Here is a 23,942-nt window from a genome sequence, read left to right as displayed (position 1 = left end):
CAATTGCGTGAGATGGGCGGAGGTGTCGATGACGTGCACTGTTGTGCGACCCACAGCCGGGAGTTTTAAAACCAGGAAACAGCTGATCACAGCAGTCAGTCCATCACTTCATCCATGGACATCAAGATGAGCAACTGGACAGCCGCTGAGATCCGGGAGATGCTAGCATCTCCTCGGACTCTGTAGCTGTCTTCGTTGTCCACTTGTTGTTGTAGTGGCAAGCTACTAATGGTCACTACTTTCAAATTAAAAGTCCCCTGTTAAGAACCCAGTTCTAAACTCCAATGGGGTGCAATATAAAGCTCTTATTTTGATGATAATATTGACCTACTTCATTGTTCACACCCAACTTCGTGCTTCACGTCAGGTCACGTGTTTACGCCTACTCCAGTGGCGGCTTTTTGGAAAAGGAAGAATATTACACCTCCCATTTAGATAGACAAGGCGGCACATTGCAGCCTTTACCTTGCTGCAAATGTGTCGCCTCCATCCATCCATTCATTGTCTGTAACCGCTTTATCCCTTTTATGGGGTCACAGGGGTTTGCTGGAGCCAATCCCAGCTGTCACCAGGCGAAGGCAGGGTACACCCCTGGACAAGTCTCCAACTCATCGCAGGGCCCTCACAAGAGCAATTCGGGGTTCAGTATCTTGCTCAAGGATACTTCGACATGCAGCTCAACTCATCCCCAAGCCGGGATTTAAACCAGCGACCTTCCGATCACTCGCTGGCCTGCTCTACCCCCTGAGCTACAGCCAATGTGCCACCTTTTTTATCTAAAAGGGGCTACCGGTGAGTGTTGGAAAATGAGAAAAAAAAAAAAAGTGTTTTGATTTATTTTAACATTGTGATCGCATGATTCAGATATTAGCCTATTGCGGTGATCCGCGTCAACAACAAGCGTGTCCGGATGTGTGCATCACTTTTAAGTGTCCTCTGGAAACACTTCCGTTGTGTATCTATTTGCATCGCTTTTTTCTAATGTGTTGTGTTGTGGTCTCTGCAGCAGGTTTTTCTAATGTGTTGTATTGTGGTCTTTGCATCGCTTCTTTCAAATGTGTTGTGTTGTGGTCTTTGCATTGTGTTTTTCTAATGTGTTGTGTTGTGGTCTTTGCAGCGCGTTTTCTAAATGCTGCGCATGTGTTGTCAAATTGATGAAGATGTTTTCTTAATTTGCTTGAGATTTGTCTTTTTGCATGTGCTTTCTTAAGTTGCAATGCTGTGAGCTTTCAGGGCCACCGTAGAAAAGCGATGAAAATGTGGATGACGAAGACCTTGTGGTGAAAAGAAACAGCACTTCTGCTATGTGGTCTTATTTTGGATTAAGGAGAGGCGACGTGTTACAAACACAGGTACTGTGTAAAACATGCTGAGCAGTTGATGCAACTTCTAGAGGAAACACAACCAACCTCCATCACCACCTGCAATACAACAATAAAGACCTAAACGAACAATTCAAAACTAAGGACTGTATAGTTAATAATATGCAAACTTCAATATTTGTTTATTTATCGCAAGTTATATTGTCATCGCAATATTGAACAGTGTTATCGCACATCGCAGATTTTCCTCATATCATGCAGGCCTAATACAGATTAGATTTTATATATATATATATATATATATATATATAAAACATTTTTTTTTGGTTTCATAAAACTAAGAACATGAGAAGATGTAGACATTTTGTAGACATTAAAATCCTTGCTTATAGGCAACCACGTCATTTCGTTTTAAAGTTGTAGTCTGTTACTCATTTCTTGTTGTATTTGCTAAAGTTGTCATTACTGACAGTAGAATAAAACACAGATCAACTGTAAAAAATCCACTGTCTGTGGGTCCATGTAGTGGCCGTAATATGATTCTCCCCTGCGCAGTGCCCCTCGCCCGTGCAGCACCTGCTCTCACCCGGTCAGATAGTAGTTGGTGATAGTCTCTATGCTTTGCCACATATCCCTGGTGTTAGTGGCATCGTGGAAGAAGTCTTGGATTTTTTGACTGTGAGCATTCTTTGCTAGTCTGATGGCACAGTTCAAGTTGACTATTGCTGTTTGCAGTGCCATCTCGTCGCCAGACTTGAAGGCTAAGTTTCATGCCTTTAGCATTTTGCGTACTTCATCAGTCATCCAGGGTTTTTGGTTGGCCCGGGTGGTGATGGATTTTCTAGCGCTGAGGTCCTCTATGCATTTGTTGATGTAGGCTGACACAGACATGGCATACTCATCTATGTTGATGTGATCGTTGTAAGTGGCAGCTGCTTTGAACATATCCCAGTCAGTGCTCTCAAAACAGTGGAAATGTGGGAGAACTGACTTCATGTTGGCCTGGTTGAAATCCCCAGCGACAATGAAAAAGCCCTCAGTGTGAGTAGATTGCAACTGATGACGTTGTGTGTTTCCCAGGTGTCCCCCCTGTCAACCTGAGCCCACAGACCGTTTATAATCATATGGATGCTGTTATAATGTGTTGTGATTGAGATCCTGATCCACCAAACATCCTGGCATTGACAAAGTTAAGTTTTTCGCTCTAAATTACATAATTACATAATCGCCATCAGTTAACTGGAAGCTGTCTGACTCACTTGCAGGGAGGGAGGCTGTTTTCCGGGGGAAAGTTAACTGAAGTCTCGGTCCGGACGGCTGACAGTTGCTGCGATTTATTTTCATCACAAACACTCGGTGAGTTAAAGTTCTTTGCCGGTGACAAATGCTGTTTTACGGGGAGAAATGTGACAAAGAGTTGGTAGGAAGGGCGGGAGGACAGACAGGAGGACGGAGGCTTCTCCACGTACAGCTGTGGTGTTTTTTTTTTTCTCATATAAGTTGCTAAATAGAGTTACAGTTACAATGTTACTGTTGTTTGGTCCTGTAACGTTGCTTTGTGGGAAATTTCTCTTTATCAAGCTGAGTGGGGGACCTGTGCAGTTATCAGACAATATGATCGACACGCCCGAGCTCCTTACCGCCGGCTTATCCGTTCACACTGGTTCAGTTCGCCAATAATACAGCCCTGATAATACCTCCAGAGGCGGATCAGTGCTGGAGAGAAATTTCACCCTTCGCCGCATCTGAAACTTTCACACAGAGGGGGATGTGGAGAATTGGCGCAGGATCCCTGCATGCAAACGGCAGTGTGAATTATCTGTAGCATCAGGGCTACTGATAATCCAGTAGCGATGTTTCATGGCACCCACAATGGTCTGCAGTTTACATATTCAAAAGCTCAATGTGCGGTGAGCAATGGCTTGAGACAAACTTAGCATTTATACACCAGTTGTTGTTGATGTAAATACATAGACCACCCCCTCAGGATTTACCGCTGAGTGCGCAGCTCCTGTCAGCACAGAATGTAGCCAGGCCCTTGAAGCTGACAGCATTGTCTGGGATTGATGAGGTTAGCTATGTCTCTGTCAGACTTATTGTGCCAACAGTTCCTCATCTCTCGTTTACTAGTTAATTGCAGCTGCAGATGATTTTGTTCTCCAGGGGACAAACATCTGAGAGGATGGAAGTGGTGGTTTAGAGGGGTTAGCTTTCAGCTTAGCTGTTAGTCGTCCCCGACAGCCGCGCTTCCGCCTTCGGTCACACCACTTCAAAGGCTAAGATTGTCCATAGAAACAGGGTCTTGTCGGCGTAGCACTACGTGTCTATGTAAACACTCCTGAGTGGTCGTGTCTATGAAGCCGAAGTCACTAGATGATCGTAATTCCAGCAAGAGATGTCGATAATATATTAATTTGTAGAGATTTTTGTCCAGTTTTTGGCATCCTAGGCTGCAGATTTTTATATAAATATTTTAAACTATGACAAGCCAGTGTAGCCACTGCCGGACAGGATTTTTGATATACATATATATTTTGTGTACTCATCTATTCTAGTGAAATCACTGCTTGCATATATCCCCCAGTTGAAACCAAGGAAGCTAAAAGAGAAGGAAGGGTCATTGCATTAATGAGTCTTGTTCATTGTGACCAAATGTGGCAGATCCAAGCAAATATTGCTGATGAGACTGCACTCACATAGCGAACAGAAGCCTTTCCCAAATTAAATGAAGGGACAAATGAAGGGAAAAATCAGTCATTGACCTATGCTGTCAAGAACGTTTTCTCATTTTGTGGAAGTGTTTTTTCGTCAGAAGTCATATGTGGTTGCTGTGTTGGGTTTTAGTTCATTTCTCCAGGCATCTTTCATTGACTTCAATACAGCTGTCACCAAGCTCTCTGCATGTGCCTTGTGTTTGACTTGCAAATGATATTTGAGACTCAACGTACTTCGATGGTAACTCATTTCATGTTGACAGTACGTGCAGATAACTTTTGTCCTATCGACCGAACCATCTGGCAGTGTTTTGAAAGTGAATTTGCAGTTCATAAGTCCTTTCTCCATTTCCTTTCGCTTTCGCTTTTCAGTCCACCGTGTTTTTCCAGACCTGCCAACCCTGCTTCTTCTTCTACCGATTCCCTTTCTTATTCTTCTGCCACCCTCTGGATCAAGACTACAGGTGCCACCGACGGCCGTAAATCATACAATGCGTGTTTCTTTTTAAAAAAAAAAACGAGCGTTAATCGCACGTTAACGGCTGGAAGAGGATGTTGCGTTAACACGTTAATAACGCGTTAATAATGCAAGTCAAACACATGAAACATGCAGAGAGCCCACCCCCTCGCCAAAAGCAGACATCACCATGTTTTGATTCCATTTAGGGTTAGGGGATATTTTTTGAGCCTTTTATTTTCCTGCATAATAACCCGTTAATAACGCGTTAACTTTGACAGCCCTAGTAATGACCCTTCCTTTGTTTTAGGTTCCTTCTTTTAAGCTGGGTGATGCCATAACGGGGCTAGTTCTAATTTTTTTGATATTTTTAACTAACATTCTGACCATTTCTTTCATTTAAAAGCTAGTCGATGTAATGTTTCCAGCGGTCACAGAGGCAAACAGCGGTCACAGAGGCAAAAGGTGGTAATTACATGATAGTTGCACCTGGCCTCAAAACACTACCGCTCATACCACATCTAGTCAGACTGTAACAACTAAAGTGTCAGTTTATTGAATTAAGAAAAAGGTATGTTAAGAGCAAAAATAAAATTGTGTCTTCTTTACTTTACAGTCTTAAACATTATGCAACATACGATGATGGATGATGGTGTGCTAATGAATTAGTGAATTTATTCATGCCCTTTACTTACTCTGTGAGATATATTCTTATTCTCCTTCTTCCTAATTTTCCCTCCCCGTCCCCCCTCACTAAATACGCAACACTCTGCCCCAGCTCACCCACCTCCAGAGATGAGACAGATGGCACTGAGGAGGCCTGTCTCTGTGTCATCCATCTCGATGGGCAGCAGCTGGTTGGCAAAAGTGAACACCAAGTCAGTGAGTGGGCCGAAGCCAGCATTGTGCATCTGCGTCCGGTTCAGGGTCAGCCCGTCTGAAAAGGTCATTGTGTCCTGGTCAGGGGTGTACCTCGTACAGATGCGCAGAATCTGATAAGCAGGGGAGGAAGGCAGGGAGAGGGATTAGTCAGAAGGGATTTCATGGGCAGGAAACTTAAAGTGTCGATTTACATAGTTTAATTTAATAACCAAACTAAAACTCTATGACCTGCTTTAATCCAGAAAATAGAACAGAAGCACAATTTTATGGTACCATGTTTTTATACGACCTATATGAGTTTGTAACCTTTTGTAACTTGTTGTCACTAAAGCCTTATTGATGAATAATAAATCATGTACTAAGACTTTATAAATCAGTTATAAGCCTTTAATAAGAGCAATGTTTAGGCTGCCTGGTTTTTAAAAATCCCTTTGACTAATTGGACCATATGATCATTTACTTTCAGGAAAAGGGCTGCACACCAACATCCATTTACTAACAATTTATTTATAATTTAATATTATAACTGCACTTACTTATACTAGTATCTAACACCTAACCTGATATCGCTGTGTTGGTGAGGTGTTGTTCCCGGAACATCATGATAAATGTTACCCTCGGATTGCAACTGACCATTTAAGTTTTTGCAATGTCATAGCTTTGTGACTCAGGAAAAAGCACAGAACCCAAAATTATTTTCCTAAACCCAACCAAGTAATTCTGTTGCCTAAACCTTACTAAACTGCAACAGAGAACTGAAAAAGGGAAATAATAATAATGCTTAGCTGAAAAGTAATAAGTGAACAGTATAAAAATTTGTTCAAAATGGAATATGAACCTTCAGTCTCCTAGGTAAAAGTGCTCCAGATGTGGATATTCCTGTAGGTTGCAATGACGTTCTTGGAGCAACATTAATTATCTTATTATTTTTAATAATAATTTTATTAATCATCTTATCTTCGTTTTGGTTTTCCTGGTGGAAATCCAAAAGGAAAAACACCAAACAGTGGACAAAGGTGGCAACTTGAACTTGTGAACATGGTGGAACTTTTGCAGCAGTGTGATATATCTGATGATATATTAGGTTATGTGTTTTCAGCTTGTTCTTCCGCCTGCGAAGTGGCCAAAACAATCAATGAATGCAGCTTTTGTGTGTTTGTCATTTTTGTGAACAAGGCCTTTAATAAAGATGAACTAAAATGCACCAAAAAAACGCTCAGCTTTAACCACCTGAGCAGCTTAAGAGATGTCTTTTTACTTTTTACTATTATTTATATATGATATATTAGCGTAACAGCACCCATGATGGATAGGTAGACTCCAGAATGAGACTCAGTCGTCTGAACCAGGTCTAACAAGTTTCCCATAAAGAGCAGCAGATATAACAAGCACAGCCACAACAATGACCTTCTACACACTCAAAGAAATAACCTTTGGGTATCCCTGCTGAACTGCAGGTGTGTAACTGTGTTTGTGTGTGTGTGTGTGTGTTTGTGAACACTTAATGAAGCACCTGATGGTGGATGTGAAGCCTACAGTACCCTTTGAAGCTATTTGAGTGGGCTGGCTCTGACAGTGAGTGGCAGGCGTGTCTGCAACATGAAACAGAATAAAACATGGCTACTGGCGGTGACTCGCACCGGCTGGCCAGGCCTGCGTTCAGACACACACACACACACACACACACACACACACACACACACACACACAGTGTTTGATCTTTCCCCTAATGCTTCCTCACCCAGCTATTGTGCACAATATCTACGCCCTTCACCACATAACTGTGCTGGTGAGCGGATGTTGATGGCTGTGCAATGGCCAGAAAGTCATCACAGCCGGCCTTCAACTTCTCACCTCTGTATCCCCGGGAGTTCACTTCACCGCCTTGTCATATTTGACAATTATGACTTAGTCAATACAAATAAAACTAAGTAACTCAGTAACAAATACTGCATGTGCAGCGAATTAATTCTCATTTCCATTAGCATTCATTTATCTATGTTGTGTGTGGAATTGATTTAGCTACTTTCCATTTAAACCTCACATTAATATGCATCTTCATAAATAAATAATTGATTTTGCATCCCCTCACCAAAATGCAGATCATTCTGTCTCCTGTACCACCTTCTCTTTTATTTTGCATCTGCTTTAAGGGCACAAATACCAGGAATCATTTTCATTTTTTTGAAAAGCAACCTTTTATAATGGTTAGTAAATCATGTACTCCTACTTTATACCAGAGATGTACAATAAATATTTGTCCAAAACATTAGCAGCCCATTAATGGGAAATGTGTATACTGGCTGTCTGCCTATAATGGAATAATAGCCCATAAACAGGGCCAATAAGAAGAAGTTTCCAATCACTTCGGAGATCAACACTTCTCGACTGGCATTCTTAGTGTTTTAAAAATAGTGATTTTGATGCTATCATAGAAGTGCCCCTAGCACTCCCATTGAAAATGATTTTGACCCGAAAACGAATATAAAGTCAATCTTGTGGCGCTTTTGTTGTAATTATGCTTTTAAACAAAAGTTTGACTTGGGTACATCCACAAAAAGACCCTTGGTAGTTTGGCGAGAGTTTTGCTTTAATGGACACATCGCTATAAGGTACAAAATTATTATCAAAAAATACTTTTCGAGCATGAAAAAGGAAGCCAGCTGTATTGCCTGGTTCTTCACCAGCTCAGTTTAATGTGTCCAAGAATTGTTTTCATATTTTCAAATTTCAATTTGGAAATCATTTGGGGCAGAAATTTACCTCACCATGTGTAACTGATTCACCCTGCGCAATAGAATCAGAAAATAAGTGAGTTGGAAATTGATCCTTGACCTTTGGGAACTATGCATGTAACAACAAATCTGAGCTTATGTGGTTCACTTACTATAAAAACCACTAAAGATACCCCGTTAGTGGGTGCTGGGTTAACTACAATGGATAAAAAAGTCAATATTACAATTAAACACGTTGCTTCATCAGATCCCTTATATTCAGTGTACTTTGTACTCTGACTGTATATATCAGTGATATATTTTGGAATTGTATGCATCCTGTATCTATTCAATTTCTGTAGTATTGCTGACTTTGTATTCTGATATTTTTTATTATCTCATTATCTTCTGGAAATGAAAACTTTTTTTCATGTTTTGTACAGTGGAATTGTGTTTGACTTATTTAAGTGTATTTGTGTGACCTGATTATTTAAAGACACCTGATGGTAATCAAGCAAGTGAGTGTATCCGTTCATATTTGTAGTTCGTATGGCCCAGGGGATGAAGCTGTCTGTCAGCCTGCTGGTATGGGATTTTGTTGACCTGTAGCGTCTCCCAGAGGGCAACAGATCAAACAGATACTATTAATATACTGTGTATTTACATATACTACTATTATAATTATGTTTTCTTCATCATGCAATCACTTAATTTTGTTGTTGGCCGAAAAAAAACCACGTCCTTCAGCCAAACAGTATTTCTGATTGAAATCAATTAGCACATATTCATGTGGTTTCATGTAGTTCCCCAAGGCTTAAGATGAGCTCCTGTGTACAATGTTATTGTTTGTTTACTTTTTTCCTCCCTTTACTACACGTACATGAATAAAGGTCATAAGCCAATTTTTTTCATCAAATTAGACAAGAAATAGAAGTGATATGGTCTTCATTTGACAGTAAAAAGACAGGTATAAGCTAAGAAGACGTAATTCTAAGTGCTGTATCATAGGAAACTGGACTTGTTTCAGTTTGAAGATGTGTCACCTCTCATCCAAGAGGCTCCTTCAGTTCTAACTAACTGGAGGGGAGCTGCAAGGTTTTAAAACCTGTGTGGGAGTGTCATTACAGATTCGTTAAGGGCATATGTGAGCTCTGAGTTTCAGAATGGTTGGGGCCACTTGTGAGTCGTTGATCCAACTGGCCTTCATGTGGGTTGCTAGGGCTAGGTGAGCCCAGGTGTGAATGGTTGTTAAGCTGTCTGGGGAGGGAACTCAGTACTGCATTGTAGGTGGGTGAGAGGCCATCCACAAGGAAATGCTTCTTGTGTGTATAAGCACATGTTTTGCATCGTTTTGGCCGATCGTCCACATGGATCCTGTAAACGCAGTGCCTGTAAACGCACTTTTTTGAAACCTGGTCTCAGGGTGGAAAAATCCGAAAACGCTGCCCTTGTGTTCTTGTGTGGAAAGTGAATCCGCATGCGTAATGATGATGCCATTGCCCCACCCCTTGACCTCTAGCCTTCAACCACTTAACCCTGCGACGTCTTATAACAACAACAACAACAATGGCGGACTATAAGCTTGTGTTCGTGCAGCAGATGATATTGAACCTCTTAGGGTTTCTAATCCGTTTGGATGCAAATATTCTTGAAACGATGCCAAGGGAAAAAATTATTGTTTTGTTACGTGTGGACATGGCCTGAGAGTAATGTCGTAGGCCACCTCCTCTGTTCAAAGAAGGTAATTCCAGCTTGACGTAGATGGATTCTTTTACTCCTCTTTCAAACATCCTTTATCTTACAACATCTTCTGTGGCCAAGATATTTACATTGTTGCCCTCAAAGAAGTTGTAATAAGTAAGGCAGCCTATAACACATTGAATTTCACATAATTAATTATCGAAAACAAGAAGCTTGAAAAGACAACTGCTGATTAATCACACTCTTTGATTTTCCCTTGACCAGCAGTTTTGTAAATATGATGGAGGCAGATGACTAGAGCTCCACTCCAGCAAGAATTTCTCACTGTTAACATTCTTTCTCAAACCGAGAATGGGATGTGCTTAATTACTGAATTGCCAGCTGAGCAGTGGTGCTAATAATAGGGATTGAGACTTGCACGTTCCCAACAATACCCCTGACCTTTTTGGCTGTTGCAGTGCCTCCTCAGCCCTTGTCAGTCTATTCAAGCTAGGCAAAACACCAGGGCCTGATGGTATCCCAGCAGGGGTGCTGAAGGCCTGCGCCCAGGAACTCTCACATATTCTTCATTCACCCTTCTGTGATTCCCAAGGGACCGTCACAATACCTAACCTCTGGACAACTGCCACTGTTATCCCTGTACAAAAAAAACTGAACCCAATCACTACCATCCTGTTGCCCTCACATCCATAACAATGAAGTGCTGGAGAAGCTACTGCTGAACATTATTCTAACAGTTGTTTCCCCACAACTGTATCCCTTCCAATTTGCCTCTATGACTTGGAGCATGCCTGCTTCACCTCCTCCTTCAGTACCCGGACTCCCCAGGTCAGTCTGTCAGGGCTCTCTTTGTGGACTTCCGCTCTACTTCCAACACCAACCAGAGGGTTCTGATGATCCAGTGCCTACACTGGCTCAACACGCCCTGCTGTCTGATCCACCCCATTCACAATTTCTTCACTGACAGGCTGCAAGTGTTGCGAGTTGGTAAAACCACAGCACCTCCACTCACCACTAACACTGGAGCGTGGAGCGGGTTGTGCGCTGAGCTCATTCCAGCGCACACTCTACGCCAATGACTGTACAAGTCCATCACCCATCATCACATACCTTAAATACTCAGATGACACAGCCATCCTTGTCCTGCTCTCAGAGAGCCACGACTACCAAAATACCATTGCACACTTCACCCAGTGGTGTGTACATAACCCTCTCCATCTCAATGTCATCAATATAAAATAATGCATAATTGCTCCCCTCTCACCTCATCATCCCATTCTCATCAACAACCAAACAGCTGAAATAGTTAGCAGTTTAAATACCTCGGGATGACACTTGACAGTCGATTCAGCTTTGACCAGCACACCAGCGACATCCCAAAAATCAATCATCTGCAAACTTAAAGGACTAAATGTGGCCCCCCATCTCCTGCTGTTGTACCAGAGTATCATCCAGATTATCCTTCTGTATTGTTCCAACTACTTCTTCAACATGCTTTCTGTTAAAAACTGGGCCAAACTCACACGCATAACCAACACAGCTGCCAGGATAATTGGTTTTCCCACACCCAGCCGCACCGAGTTGAACAATATGGCCATTACACGCATTGCAACTTCAACAGAACAGGACATCACACATCCTCTCAACACCCACTTCACCCCACTGCCTTCAAGGCAGAGGTACAAAGCACTGAGGGGCAAAAAGGCTCACTTTCAAACAAGCCTGATACCCTCAACTATAACTGTCCTCAACAAAAGGCCTCGCTGAACAAACATAAGTGTGGTTTTTTAATTGCTGTTTAGTACTGTGTGTTGTCTACAGTGTTTTGTTGTATGTACTGCTTTTACATACTGTTGTACGTATTATCTGTCTGACGGGTACGGTGCTGTGAAAATGAATTTCCCGGATATTAAAAGATAATAAAGTCTAATTCTCAGTCTAAGTCCTGAACAGCTCTTCTTGGATAATACACCTTCTACAGAGCCCCTCCTCGCTCCCAGAGAGTCTCTGGGCGAGAGAGAGAGCAGATAGGCTGAATGTATGAACGGCCTTCAATGAGCAGCCAGGTGGAAAATGCCAACTTACCAGCAATGAAGACACACCAGCACACATGTATAAATGTTCCTTATGGAGTAGGCCACGTCAGGAGGTTACGGCTGCAACCAAAATTCAGCCTTTATTGTAACAGCCGAAGGCAAGCTTGGTGGATGACTTCAAAGTCCCAGATTCTACTATAATCAATTCCCTCTCAGTGACAGCTTAATTTATTTCTTAAAATTTAAGAAAAAAAAATAGAAAACATTATCAGTAAAGATCATAGAAATACCAAAACACACGGAGTGGGGCTTTAAAAAAAGGCCTAGATGGAACTGTTGACAGGAGCACCGTTTTGAAAACGCAGTAAAGTACCTCCTTGGGAGCCAAAACGCGTGCTAAAGTGCCCTCTTGGTTGGCAAAACACACTAAACTGCCCCCTTGGCTGGTTAAAACATGATAAATTGCCCTCTTGGGTGGCAATAATGTGCACTAAAGTGCCCTCTTGGGAGGCAAACACGTGTGCTAAAGTGCCCTCCTGGTATGTGCCCTTTTTTTTTCTTTTCGCCACTGCCCTTCAAAAAGTCTGTGCACGCCACTGGTTCTGTATGAACCTCCTTGCAGTGGACTGCTCCCACTACAAGCTAATGTTAAACAAGTCACTCGTTAGGTGTCCTGGTGGAATAAAACAGACTCTGTCTGACATTTAATCCTAAAGATAACAACAAAGGATGACAAATTTGAGTATGAGAGAAAGACTGGCACAGTGGACATAATCATCTTATGCTCTCCTTGTGCATTTTGCTACAAATAACTTTTCTTGTCAATCCAGGTCAGCCTGCATATAAAATGATCGAGATTAACCCCAGCTCAGATATTAGCTTAGACCCATCGTCTAATTCTAATAAGGGTCCAACCCTTATTAAGCGAATAAAGATGATCTCTGTTTTATTTTGCAGTACAATTTTCTTGAAATGTGTTGCTAATTAACTTCTAAGAAAGTCTAATAAGTTCCTTACAAGGTTATTCAGCAACAAATGACCCTGTAATAAAGTGAAACAATGTTAAATAAAGTCCAAATAAATGCATCATCCTTTGTTCTGTATTTGTCTGATTATGTCTGATTATAAATATGACACTAAAATTTTCAAATCAATCAATCAATCAATCAATCAATTTATCATTTAAAGTGCAAAATCACCATGGTGCATGGTCTCAATACACTTTACAATAAAATCAAATACAATAATAAAAGACAATAGTAAAACACCAGAAGAAAATGATAAAACAGTTAAGAATTAGTTTAAACCAAAATATTGGGGGTATTGGGGTATGTTTTAAGACGGGACTTAAAAATTGCAGTGGATGTAGCTTCTTTGATATCTAGTGGGAGGCCATTCCATAGAAAAGGAGCACGGTAAGAGAAGGCCCTGCCACCAGCTGACTTTTTATTGATTGATGGGATGACAAGGAGGTTCGAACTAAGAGAACGAAGAGGGCGTGGCAGAATGCAGGGAGAAAGTAGTTCAGTTAAATAAGATGGTGCAAGTCCGTTTAAAACCTTATAGGTTAAAAGAAGAACTTTAAAATCGGCTCTAGCCTGAATGGGCAGCCAATGTAATGATGCCAGGACAGGAGTTATGTGACAGAATCTACTTGTTTTTGTTAAAAGTCTGGCGGCTGAATTTTGCACAAGCTGAAGACTCCCAGTAGTACAGATGGGGAGGCCAGAAAAAAGGACATTACAGTAATCTAAACATGAAGACACAAGGGCATAGAGAACCACCTTGGCGCTACGCCGGGATAAAGCAGGGCGGATTTTGGCAATATTACGCAGGTGAAAGAAAGCCGTCTTGGTGATTTCCTTGATGTGAGTCTGAAAAGTCAAGGTTGGATCAAAAATAACACCTAGGTTTCTAATGTGCATGCTTTCAGAAATCGAACAACCATCAATATTAAGACAAAGACTCTCGGAAGAGAACTTATAGTTATTAGGCTTAATCACCAGCAGGTCAGTCTTAGCAGTATTAAGCATGAGAAAGTTATGACTCATCCAGATCTTGATTCGGTTTACACATGTTTCCAGATTTTGTATTTGAGAGGGGTCATTAGGCTATAGTGGAATGTATAGCTGTGTGTCATCAGCATAGAAATGGAACTTTATACCATATTCTACATTTATCCTACCCAGAGGGAGCATATAAATACAGAACAACAGAGGGCCCAGGACAGACCCCTGGGGCACACCAGCAGTAACCGTAGAGCATTAGGAGTTCTTAAAACTAACACATTGGGTTCTACTAGATAAGTAGGACTGGAACCATAAGAGCACCAGCCCGTGAACACCAACGTAATGCTCCAGTCAGTGTAGAAGCACACAATGATCTACGGTATCGAAGGCTGAACTTACTTCAAGAATTAAAAGTAAGAAGGCTGATCCAGAGTCAGCAGTGACAAGTAGGTCATTAACTACTCTAGTTAGGGCAGTCTTGGTAGAGTGACAGGAGCGGAAACCCGACTGAAAATTGTCAAAGAGATTATTGGCAGAAAGGTGGGCAGTCAGTTCATCAGCAACAATTCTTTCAAGTATTTTGGATAAAAAAGGGAGAGTGGAGACAGATCGATAATTGGCAAGAACCAGTGGATCGCTATTGGGTTTCTTGAGGATTGGTTTAATGATAGCAGATTTATAGGTTAAGGGGACACACCCTTAAAAAGAACGTTTTTGAACTGCTCACGTTAGTTGCTGAATCTCTTGCGCGTAGCCGTCAAGGCAGACAAAAAGTGTCGATCCCCGAGTGCGACCTGACAGGCAGGAGAGTAATGGTGAACCGCTCCTCAAGCGTGCCTGTCAGTTCGCACTCAGGGATCGACACTTTTTGTCTGCCTTGACGGCTACGCAGGAGATTCAGCAACCAACGTGAGTAGTTAAAAAACCTTCTTTTTCATAAACTCTGAGTACACAAACAATGTTCTCAATGCTCTTGTTCATGAGTAGAGACCCTAGTGATGCTACGAGCAAAGTTTCATGTTGTGTTGAGCCTTCTTAGTGTTCTAAAAATAGAGATTTTGATGCTAGCATATCCTGCCCCATGCACTCCCGTTCAAAATTAACGTGCCCAAAACCGAAACTACGGTAAATCTTAAAAGTGCCTCTTTTGTCGTAATTATGCTTATATTCAATCCCAAATAAAGCCTCGGTTGCTTTTTGGCGAGAGTTTCACTTTAAATAATAAACAAATACAGTAATGTTACATATAGGAGGTAAGAGGTAGGGAAATGAGGGAACATAAAAACATTTGAAAAGTTTACATTACTCTGAATTATTACTTTTGTGATTTTTAACCAGCAGAGGGTACAACAAAAATGCAATTTCTACAAAACCAAAGTATGGTGGTTAGTCAAAATTATTAGCTTAAAGTGTATGTAGATATAGTTACTAGTACAGAGTGAATAAAAAATACCATGTTGGAAACTGCCAGTTATATGGGATACTGGTAGATGGATAGAGTTCTTTATTAATCCCAAAGTGAAATTAAAGTGTTACAGCCACTTGACATTAATCAAATTCAAAAACAATGAGGTAGGTAAAAGAAACAAATACAATTAAAGGCTGAATTATATACAATAACTAACTAGACTGACTCAAATATAAAATATAAATATAAAAGCTGAAACTAGGAGGCCGTCCATACGAAAATGCTCTTTTGTGAAAACGCACATGTATTGCATCGTTTTGGCTGACCGTCCACACAGATCCTGAAAACGCAGCAACTGAAAATGCACTTTTTTGAAAACGGGTCTCAGGGAGGAAACATCGGAAAACGCAGCCCTCCCGTTCTCTTGTGGACGGCGAATCCACATACTTTCCAAAACGATGACGCCATCGCCCCACCCCTCGACCTCTTGCCTCCGACCTCTGAACCCCGCGACGTCTCATAACAACAACAACAACAACAAAGGCAGACTACATGCCTGTGTTCCTCATTAACTGTCCACACAAACGATTCTGGTTTCCTTGCACTGGCCATTTTCGTCTTCTTCTTGTTGTGTTCGGTTTCTCCATCTACTGTCTGTTTGTTTACAATGTGCAAGCTTCATGCGCATGCTCCGTCTCTTCTTCTCTGTTTTTGGTGAATTTCAAGCGCCACCTATAGGCCTGGAATATCAACTACAGCATTTTGAGTCGTTTTGAGTGGATCCGTATGGACGCAAATATTCTTGAAACGAGGCCGAGGAAGACGGAGGACAAGAAGATCGTTTTCGTATGTGTGGACAAGGTCTAGAATGCAGACTAGGGGGCCGTCCAGACGAGAACGCTCTTTTGCGAAAATGCACATGTATTGTATCGTTTTGGCTGACCGTCCACACAGATCCTGAAAACGCAGCGCCTGAAAATGCACTTTTTTTTATACGGGTCTCAGGGTGGAAAAATCCGAAAACGCAGCGCCCCCGTTTTCGTGTGGACAGCGAATCCGCATAATTTCCAAAACGATGACGCCATCGCCCCACCCCTCGACCTCTTGCCGCCGACCTCTGAACCCAGCGACGTCTCATAACAACAACAACAACAATGGCGGACTACATGCGCGTGTTTGTGCCACAGAAGATATTGAGCCTTTCTTGCAACTTACTCGCCTTGTAGTTGAGTGTGAGTCGCAGCAGCAGTTCGACCTCATTGATGGTCCGCACAAACGATTCTGGTTCGCTTGTACTAGCCATTTTCATCTTCTTCTTGTTGTGTTCTGTTTCTCCATCTACTGTTTGTGTACAGCGTGCAAGCTTAATGAGCATGCTCCGTCTCTTCTTCTCCATTTTTGGTGAATGTCAAGCGCCACCTATAGGCCTGGAATATGAACTACAGCGTTTTCGTCGTTTTCAGTGGATCCGTCTGGACGCAAATATAATTGAAACGATGCCGAGGTAGACGGAGGAAAAAAAAGATTGTTTTCGTCCGTGTGGATGGCCCCTAAAGAACCTTAACAAAAACTATAATATACTATTTGCTGAGTATACACTGTTTAACTATGTTGATATGCTAAAGCTATTTATATATGTGTATATATATATATATATATATATATATATATTTTTTTTTTATATATATATATATTTATATATATATATATATATATATATATATTTATATATTTATATATATATATATATATATATACATATATATATTTTTATATATATATATATATATATATCTATATATAGATATATATATATATTAAAAAATAGCTTTGATGTACCTAAACTACAGTGTAGTGAAGCTTAGCTTAGCTTAGCTCACTACACTTTCCAAGTAGCTTGCCCAACACTGATTTTAGGTCTATAAATGTTTCCAATTACAGGTAGGTAATTGGTAATTTAGGTAATTGGGTGCAGTGATGTGCACTCGTGGCCCAATTGTCGAAGAACGCGCGCTAAAGTGCCCTCTTGGGAGCCGAACCGCGAGCTTAAGTGTCCTCTTGGGAGCCAAAATGTGTGCTAAAGTGCACTCTTGGTTGGCAAAACACACTAAACTGCCCCCCTGGCTGGTTAAAACATGATAAACCGCCCTCTTGGCTGGTCAAAACATGATAAACTGCCCTCTTGGGTGGCAAAAAACGCGCGCCAAAGTGCCCTCTTGGGAGCCAAAACACACGCTAAAATGCCCTCTTGGGAGCCAAAACGCACGCTAAAGTGTCCTCTTGGGACCCAAAATGCGCTAAAGGGCCTTCTTGGGAGCCAAAACGCGTGCTAAACTGCACTCTTGGTTGGCAAAACACACTAAACTGCCCCCTTGGCTGGTTAAAACATGATAAACTGCCCTCTTGGTTGGCAAAACACACTAAACTGCCCCCTTGGCTGGTTAAAACATGATAAACTGCCCTCTTGGGTGGCAAATACGTGCGGTAAAGTGCCCTCTTTGGAGGCAAAAACGCGTGCAAAAGTGCCCTCCTGGTTGGCATAACATACTAAACTGCCCTCTTGGCTGGACAAAACACTAAACTGTCATCTTAGGTGGTTAAAACAAGTTTAATTGCCCTCCTGGGACGCAAAAATGCATGCTTAAGTGCCCTCACGGTTGGCAAAACACACTTAACCCTCTGGACTCTATGCTGGCCATTTGTGTCCACCTCACTTCCTTTTTGTTGATCATTTTAGCTGTGTTAATGCATATGGAATGATATTTCCCAAGGGTCTGGATTTTTGGCTGATCTTTCAATTTTCAAAACCTGCTCTTTAAATATGTCAATATTATACTGTGTATCTACAATTGTACCTTATGGCTCTATCGTGGACACTTTTGGCCAATTGAAACCCATTAAAACCACATTTTTTAATTCCTTGTGATTTACAGTATAAAATCATATAATTTAGGTAAAATGGCTTTCATTCTAAACTCAACACTTGAAAATTTTAGTTTTTAATGTTTTTTACCAGATTGTGTCATTTTCCATTTTTGGGCAAGGGAGCAATTTCAGTTAATATTCTTAGTTTCCACTAGGGGCGTATGATGGCTTCCTGCACTCCAATGGAGCAAATGAATGACACAATTTTGACATAGGTGTGATCCTAAGGATGTCAGGTAATGATGTGTGTTTGTGCAAAAAAAAAAATAGTATTAGCAAGATAAAGTGACATAAATTACAGTGTATCATACCATACAAGTTTTGGTGAATTACTCTTGGTACAGGTTATTGAGCTTTGAGTTTCCAAGGCAAACCTGGCTGTGATGCACAGGTTGAAAACACCTGTAACTTTGATCTTTTCATAAAAAAATGCCACACAAAACTACACAATAGCCTTTACATTCTCAAATAGCTGCTCTCCAAAAAAAAAAGGATCACAGGTCATCTTGACCTCTGGCCTCTGGGGAAACAAAAACAAAGTCTGACACTGTTTATAAATCTGTCCTGGAGTTTTTGCAGGTGCAGTCAGTACTAATGCTATAAGTGAGCCTATCAGCTCCCAGATCCTTCTTTATCTGTAGGATGGCGAGAAGGTCATATGCCCTGACTGAGGCACTTGAGTATGTGATTGGCTCAGAGAGTAAAGATGGAGAGAAATCCTCTGCGGTTGAGGAGGAGAAATCTTCTACCCAAGATGAGGACACGTCCTCTCCTGAAGATGAGGGGACACCTTCCTCAGAGGATGACAGCAACACCACTGATGACGACTTCCAGCCAGTGCCTGATTCCTCTTCCTCAGGGGAAGAGGACAGTACAGACACAGCGATGGAGGCCGATCAGCTGATGGCAGAGACAGAGGGGCTGGCGGGTGAGTGGGTGTCTCGTCATCGGAAATAATGTGGTTTCCCACTGCTGAAGAGACCCTGCACCACAATCCAGTATCCACTGGTTTCACCCCAGGGCCCACCCTGTATGCAGTTGCCCATATCAGCAACCTGAGGTCTGCCTTTGACCATTTTATTACAGAGGAGATCATTCAGCTGCTGTGCACCAACACAAACCTGCATGGAAGGCGAAGGTGTGAGGATTGGAAGAATGTGGATGAAGTGGAGATGAGAGTCTACATTGGGATTCTGATTCTGGCTGGCGTCTACCGCTCAAGACATGAAGCAACACATGGCATGTGGGATGCCAAGACAGGACGGGCCACGTTTTGTGCCACGATGCCCCTCTACAGCTTCACTCAGATCAGCGCTAACATCTGCTTTGATGACAGGCTCTCCCACCTAGGACGCTTCAGGAATGATAAACTCGCTGCATTTCGCATCCTGTGGGAAAAGTGGGTTGCTTGCCTCCCCCTCTTATTTAATCCAGGGGTTGATGTGTGTGTGTTGACGAGCAGCATGTTGCATTCATAGGTCATTGTGGACTTCGACCAGTTGCGTGCACAGACCTTTTGAAAGGCAGGGGCGAAAGGCAAAAAAAGGGCACATACAGCAAGTTCTTGCGACTGAAGAGGGCACAGTAGCGCGCGTTTTGGCTCCGAGGAGGGCACTTTAGTGCCTGATTTTGTCACCCAAGAGGGCAGTTTATCATGTTTTAACCAGCCAAGGGGGCAGTTTGTTGTGTTTTGCCAATCAAGAGGGCACTTTAACGCACTTTTTGGCTCCCGAGAGGGCGCTTCAGCGCGCGTTTTGGCTCCCAAGATGGTGCTTCAGCGCGCGTTTTGGCTCCCAAGAGGGCACTTTAGCAAGCATTTTGGCACCCAAGAGGGCACTTTAGTGGGCATTTTCCAACAATTAGGCCACTGCCCATCCCCCCATGCACACCACTGACATCTACAATATATTCCCAACAAGCCTGCACAGTATGGCATTAAAATCTGGTTCACCTGTGATGTGGCAACCTCCTATGCCTGGAGCATGGAGATTTACATGGGAAAACGACCCAGTTAATTCTGGAATTGATTAAAATTTTGGATTTCATGATCAGGACTGATGTCAAATTTGAAAAAGAGGAGCAAATATTTTCAGTATATAGTGTTTGTATATAGCATTTTGTAAGCAAACAGGAGGTGGACACTTTTGGCCATGCATAAGCTAAGAGGGAGTTTTTATGTTTTTTCTGCCACTGCACAAAAAACTAATGAAGCATAAAAATCATTGATACTGCTTATTATTGACACACATTAAGCTGCAATCATGGTTAAAGAATAATACAGGTAGCATGTATTATTTTGCAAAAACATGGTGATTTAATGCTATTCTCCCTCATAAATCATCAGCATTATGTTATCTTATAGGCATTTAAAGGGTTTAAAATTCAGAATTTAAATGAAATTTTAGTTTTCATGAACAGGACTGATGCAAATTTAAAAAAACTGGGAAAAAAAAGTGGAATTATTTTTATATATGTATTAGTTTTATAGCATTTTAGAAATGTAAACATGAGGTGGACACTTTTGGCCACGAACAAGCTGAGAGGGAGTTTTTATGTTTTTCTGTCACTGCACAAAAAACTAATGAAGCATAAAAATCATTGATACTGCTTATTATTGACACACATTAAGCTGCAATCATGGTTAAAGAATAATTCAGCTAGCATGTATTATTTTGCAAAAACATGGTGATTTAATGCTATTCTCCCTCATAAATCATCAGCATTATGTTATCTTATAGGCATTTAAAGGGTTAAAATTCAGAATTTAAATGAAATTTTAGTTTTCATGACCAGGACTGATGCAAATTTAAAAAACTGGGAAAAAAAAGTGGAATTATTTTTATATATGTATTAGTTTTATAGCATTTTAGAAATGTAAACATGAGGTGGACACTTTTGGCCACTAACAAGCTGAGAGGGAGTTTTTATGTTTTTCTGTCACTACACAAAAAACTAATGAAGCATAAAAATCATTAATACTGCTTATTATTGACACACATTAAGCTGCAATCATGGTTAAAGAATAATTCAGGTAGCATGTATTATTTTGTAAAAACATGCTGATTTAATGCTATTCTCCCTTACAAATCATCAGCATTATGTTATCTATTAGGCATTTAAAGGGTTAAAATTCTGAATTTGAATGAAATTTTAGTGTTCATGACAAGGACTGATGCAAATTTAAAAAACTGGTAAAAAAAAAGTGGAATTTTTTCAATATATATATTAGTTTTATAGCATTTTGAAAATGTAAACAGGAGGTGGACACTTTTGGCCACGAACAAGCTAAGAGGGAGTTTTCTACTTTGCCTTCCCTGCACAAAAATAACAATGCATAGTAATCAATGTTGTTGTTAATCAGTTACATATCTCAGACTGTGTTATTGATAATACAAGATAAACCGGTAGCACTGAGAAGATAGGCAGTAATCATTTTTGTGGTAGTTTTCCAACAAGCGCATTGTGCAAACAAATTGGCATTTGAGGGGTTAAAAAATTAAAAATGAATTAATTTTTTGTACTTATGACAAGAACTGATATTAATTAAACATTTTATGCAGTAAAAGCATCAAAAAACATACAAAATCCCAAAAATTACAGACTCAATCTGTTGGTGGCCATTTTTGGCCACGAACAAGCTGAGAGGGTAGTAAAAACGAACAAGGCCAGAGGGTTAACTGCCCTCTTGGCTGGTTAAAACATGACAAACTGCTCTCTAGTCTTGGGTGGTATAAACGCGTGCTTAAGTGCCCTCTGGGTTGGTAAAACACAACTGCTCTCTTGGGTGGAAAAACACACTAAGCTGCTGCTGTTGGATGGAGAATATTGATTCCAATGAAGGCATGCAAGCTTTCCCAGAGTCGTTTTATGGTGTCGACAAGTTAAACCCTGTTTATGTTCAATACACTTGTTATGGCCATTAGCCCATATTATTCTGTTTTTTTTGCTTTGTTTTTTTGTGCCAGTGGCGGATGGGCTCATAAACTTTCTAGATATTTTTAGTTAGATTCATTGTATTTAGTAAATGATGGAATAAATTGATAGTAAATGATGGAATAAATTGATAGTTACTAGATAGATGGTAACATAAGTTTTAAGAACACATCCCCGTTGGTAAAATAAATCCATTCCATCTATCTAAGTATTCAGTTTTAGACACTCTCTCTCTCAAATGGTCACATGTTAGTGGGGGCTTAATACTGACTGAGGTACAACCCTGCATCCTACTGCTGTGTGAGGTAGGTGGCTAATATAGCAAGCTGTCTGTGAAGTTACCAATTATGCATTACCAAATACTAGTATATTTTATGTGATAGACCAACACAAAGTGGTGCATAATTGTGAAGTGGAAGGAAAATAGTACGTGATTTTCAAACATTTTTAAAAATAGAAAACTGAAAAGTTCGGCGTACAAAAGTATTCACCCCCCTTTACTCTGATACACTCAAATAAAATCCAGTGCAACCAGTTGCCTTCAGAAGTCACCAAATTAGTAAATGGAGTCCACCTGTGTGTAATCTAATTTCAGGATAAATACAGCTGTTCTGTGAAGGCCTCAGAGGTTTGCTAGAGAACATTAGTGAACAAACAGCATCATGAAGCCCTAGGAACACACCAGACAGGTCAGGGATAAAGTTGTGGAGAAGTTTAAAGCATGATTAGGATATGAAAAAATATCCCAAGCTTTGAACATCTCATAGAGCACTGTTCAATCCATCACCTGAAAATGGAAAGAGTATGGCACAACTGCAAACCTACCAAGACATGGCCATCCACCTAAACTGACAGGCCGGGCAAGGAGAGCATTGATCAGAGAAGCAGCCAAGAGGCCCATGACATGACAACTCTGGAGGAGCTGCAGAGATCCACAGCTCAGGTGAGAGAATCTGTCCACAGGACAACTATTAGTCATGCACTCCACAAATTGGGCCCTTTTGGAAGAGTGGCAAGAAGAGAGCCATTGTTGAAACAAAGCCATGCAGTTTGACACAAGCCATGTGGGGGCACAATAAACATATGGAGGAAGGTGCTCTGGTCAGATGAGACCTAAATTGAAGTTTTTCGCCTAAATGCAAAATGCTATGAGTGGCAGAAAACTAACACTGCACATCACCCTGAACACAACATCCCCACCATAAAACATGGTGGTGGCAGCATCATGCTGTGGGGACACTTTTCTTCAGCAGGGACAGGGAAGCTGGTCTGAATTGATGGGAAGATGGATGGAGCCAAATACAGGACAATCTTGAAAGAAAACCTGTTAAGGTCTGCAAAAGACTTGAGACTGGGGCGGAGGTTCACCTTCCAGCAGGACAACGAGCCTAAACATACAGCCAGAGCTACAATGGAATGGTTTAGATCAGAGCATATTCATGTGTTAGAACAACCAAGTCAAAGTCCAGACCTAAATCCAATTGAGAATCTCCGGCAAGACTTGAAAATTGCTGTTCACAGACACTCTCCATCCAATTAGACTAAGCTTGAGCTATTTTGCAAGGAAGAATGGGCAAGTATTTCAGTCTCTATATGTGCATCGCTGGTAGAGACTTACCCAAAAAGACTTGCAGCTGTCATTGCAGCAAAAGGTGGTTCTACAAAGTATTGACTCCGGGGGATGAATACTTTTGCACGCCACACTTTTCAGTTTTTTTTTTTTTTTTATGTTTTAAAACCATGAACCATTTTCCTTCCACTTCACAATTATGCACCACTTTGTGTTGGTCTATCACATAAAACCCCATTAAAATACATTTACGTTTGTGGTTGTAACGTGA

The 23,942-nt window shown here is 41.1% G+C and overlaps 1 protein-coding gene across 5 annotated transcripts in view; it reads right to left on the bottom strand.

The window, feature by feature from the left end:
* The window catches only part of LOC115578680 (retinoic acid receptor beta), a 390,811-nt gene that overhangs the window by 14,443 nt on the left and 352,426 nt on the right, over positions 1–23,942 (bottom strand). For all 5 annotated transcript variants that reach the window (XM_030411757.1, XM_030411754.1, XM_030411755.1 and 2 more), the window contains one exon: positions 5,281–5,485. In XM_030411757.1, coding sequence (XP_030267617.1) covers positions 5,281–5,485 — 205 coding nt within the window. The remainder of the gene's footprint in view (positions 1–5,280; positions 5,486–23,942) is intronic.

The sequence above is a fragment of the Sparus aurata genome, chromosome 3, assembly GCF_900880675.1.
Source record: "Sparus aurata chromosome 3, fSpaAur1.1, whole genome shotgun sequence".
Classification (NCBI taxonomy): Eukaryota; Metazoa; Chordata; class Actinopteri; order Spariformes; family Sparidae; genus Sparus; species Sparus aurata.
Note: the sequence above shows the minus strand (reverse complement) of the source record. Positions and strands in the feature narration are given on the sequence as shown.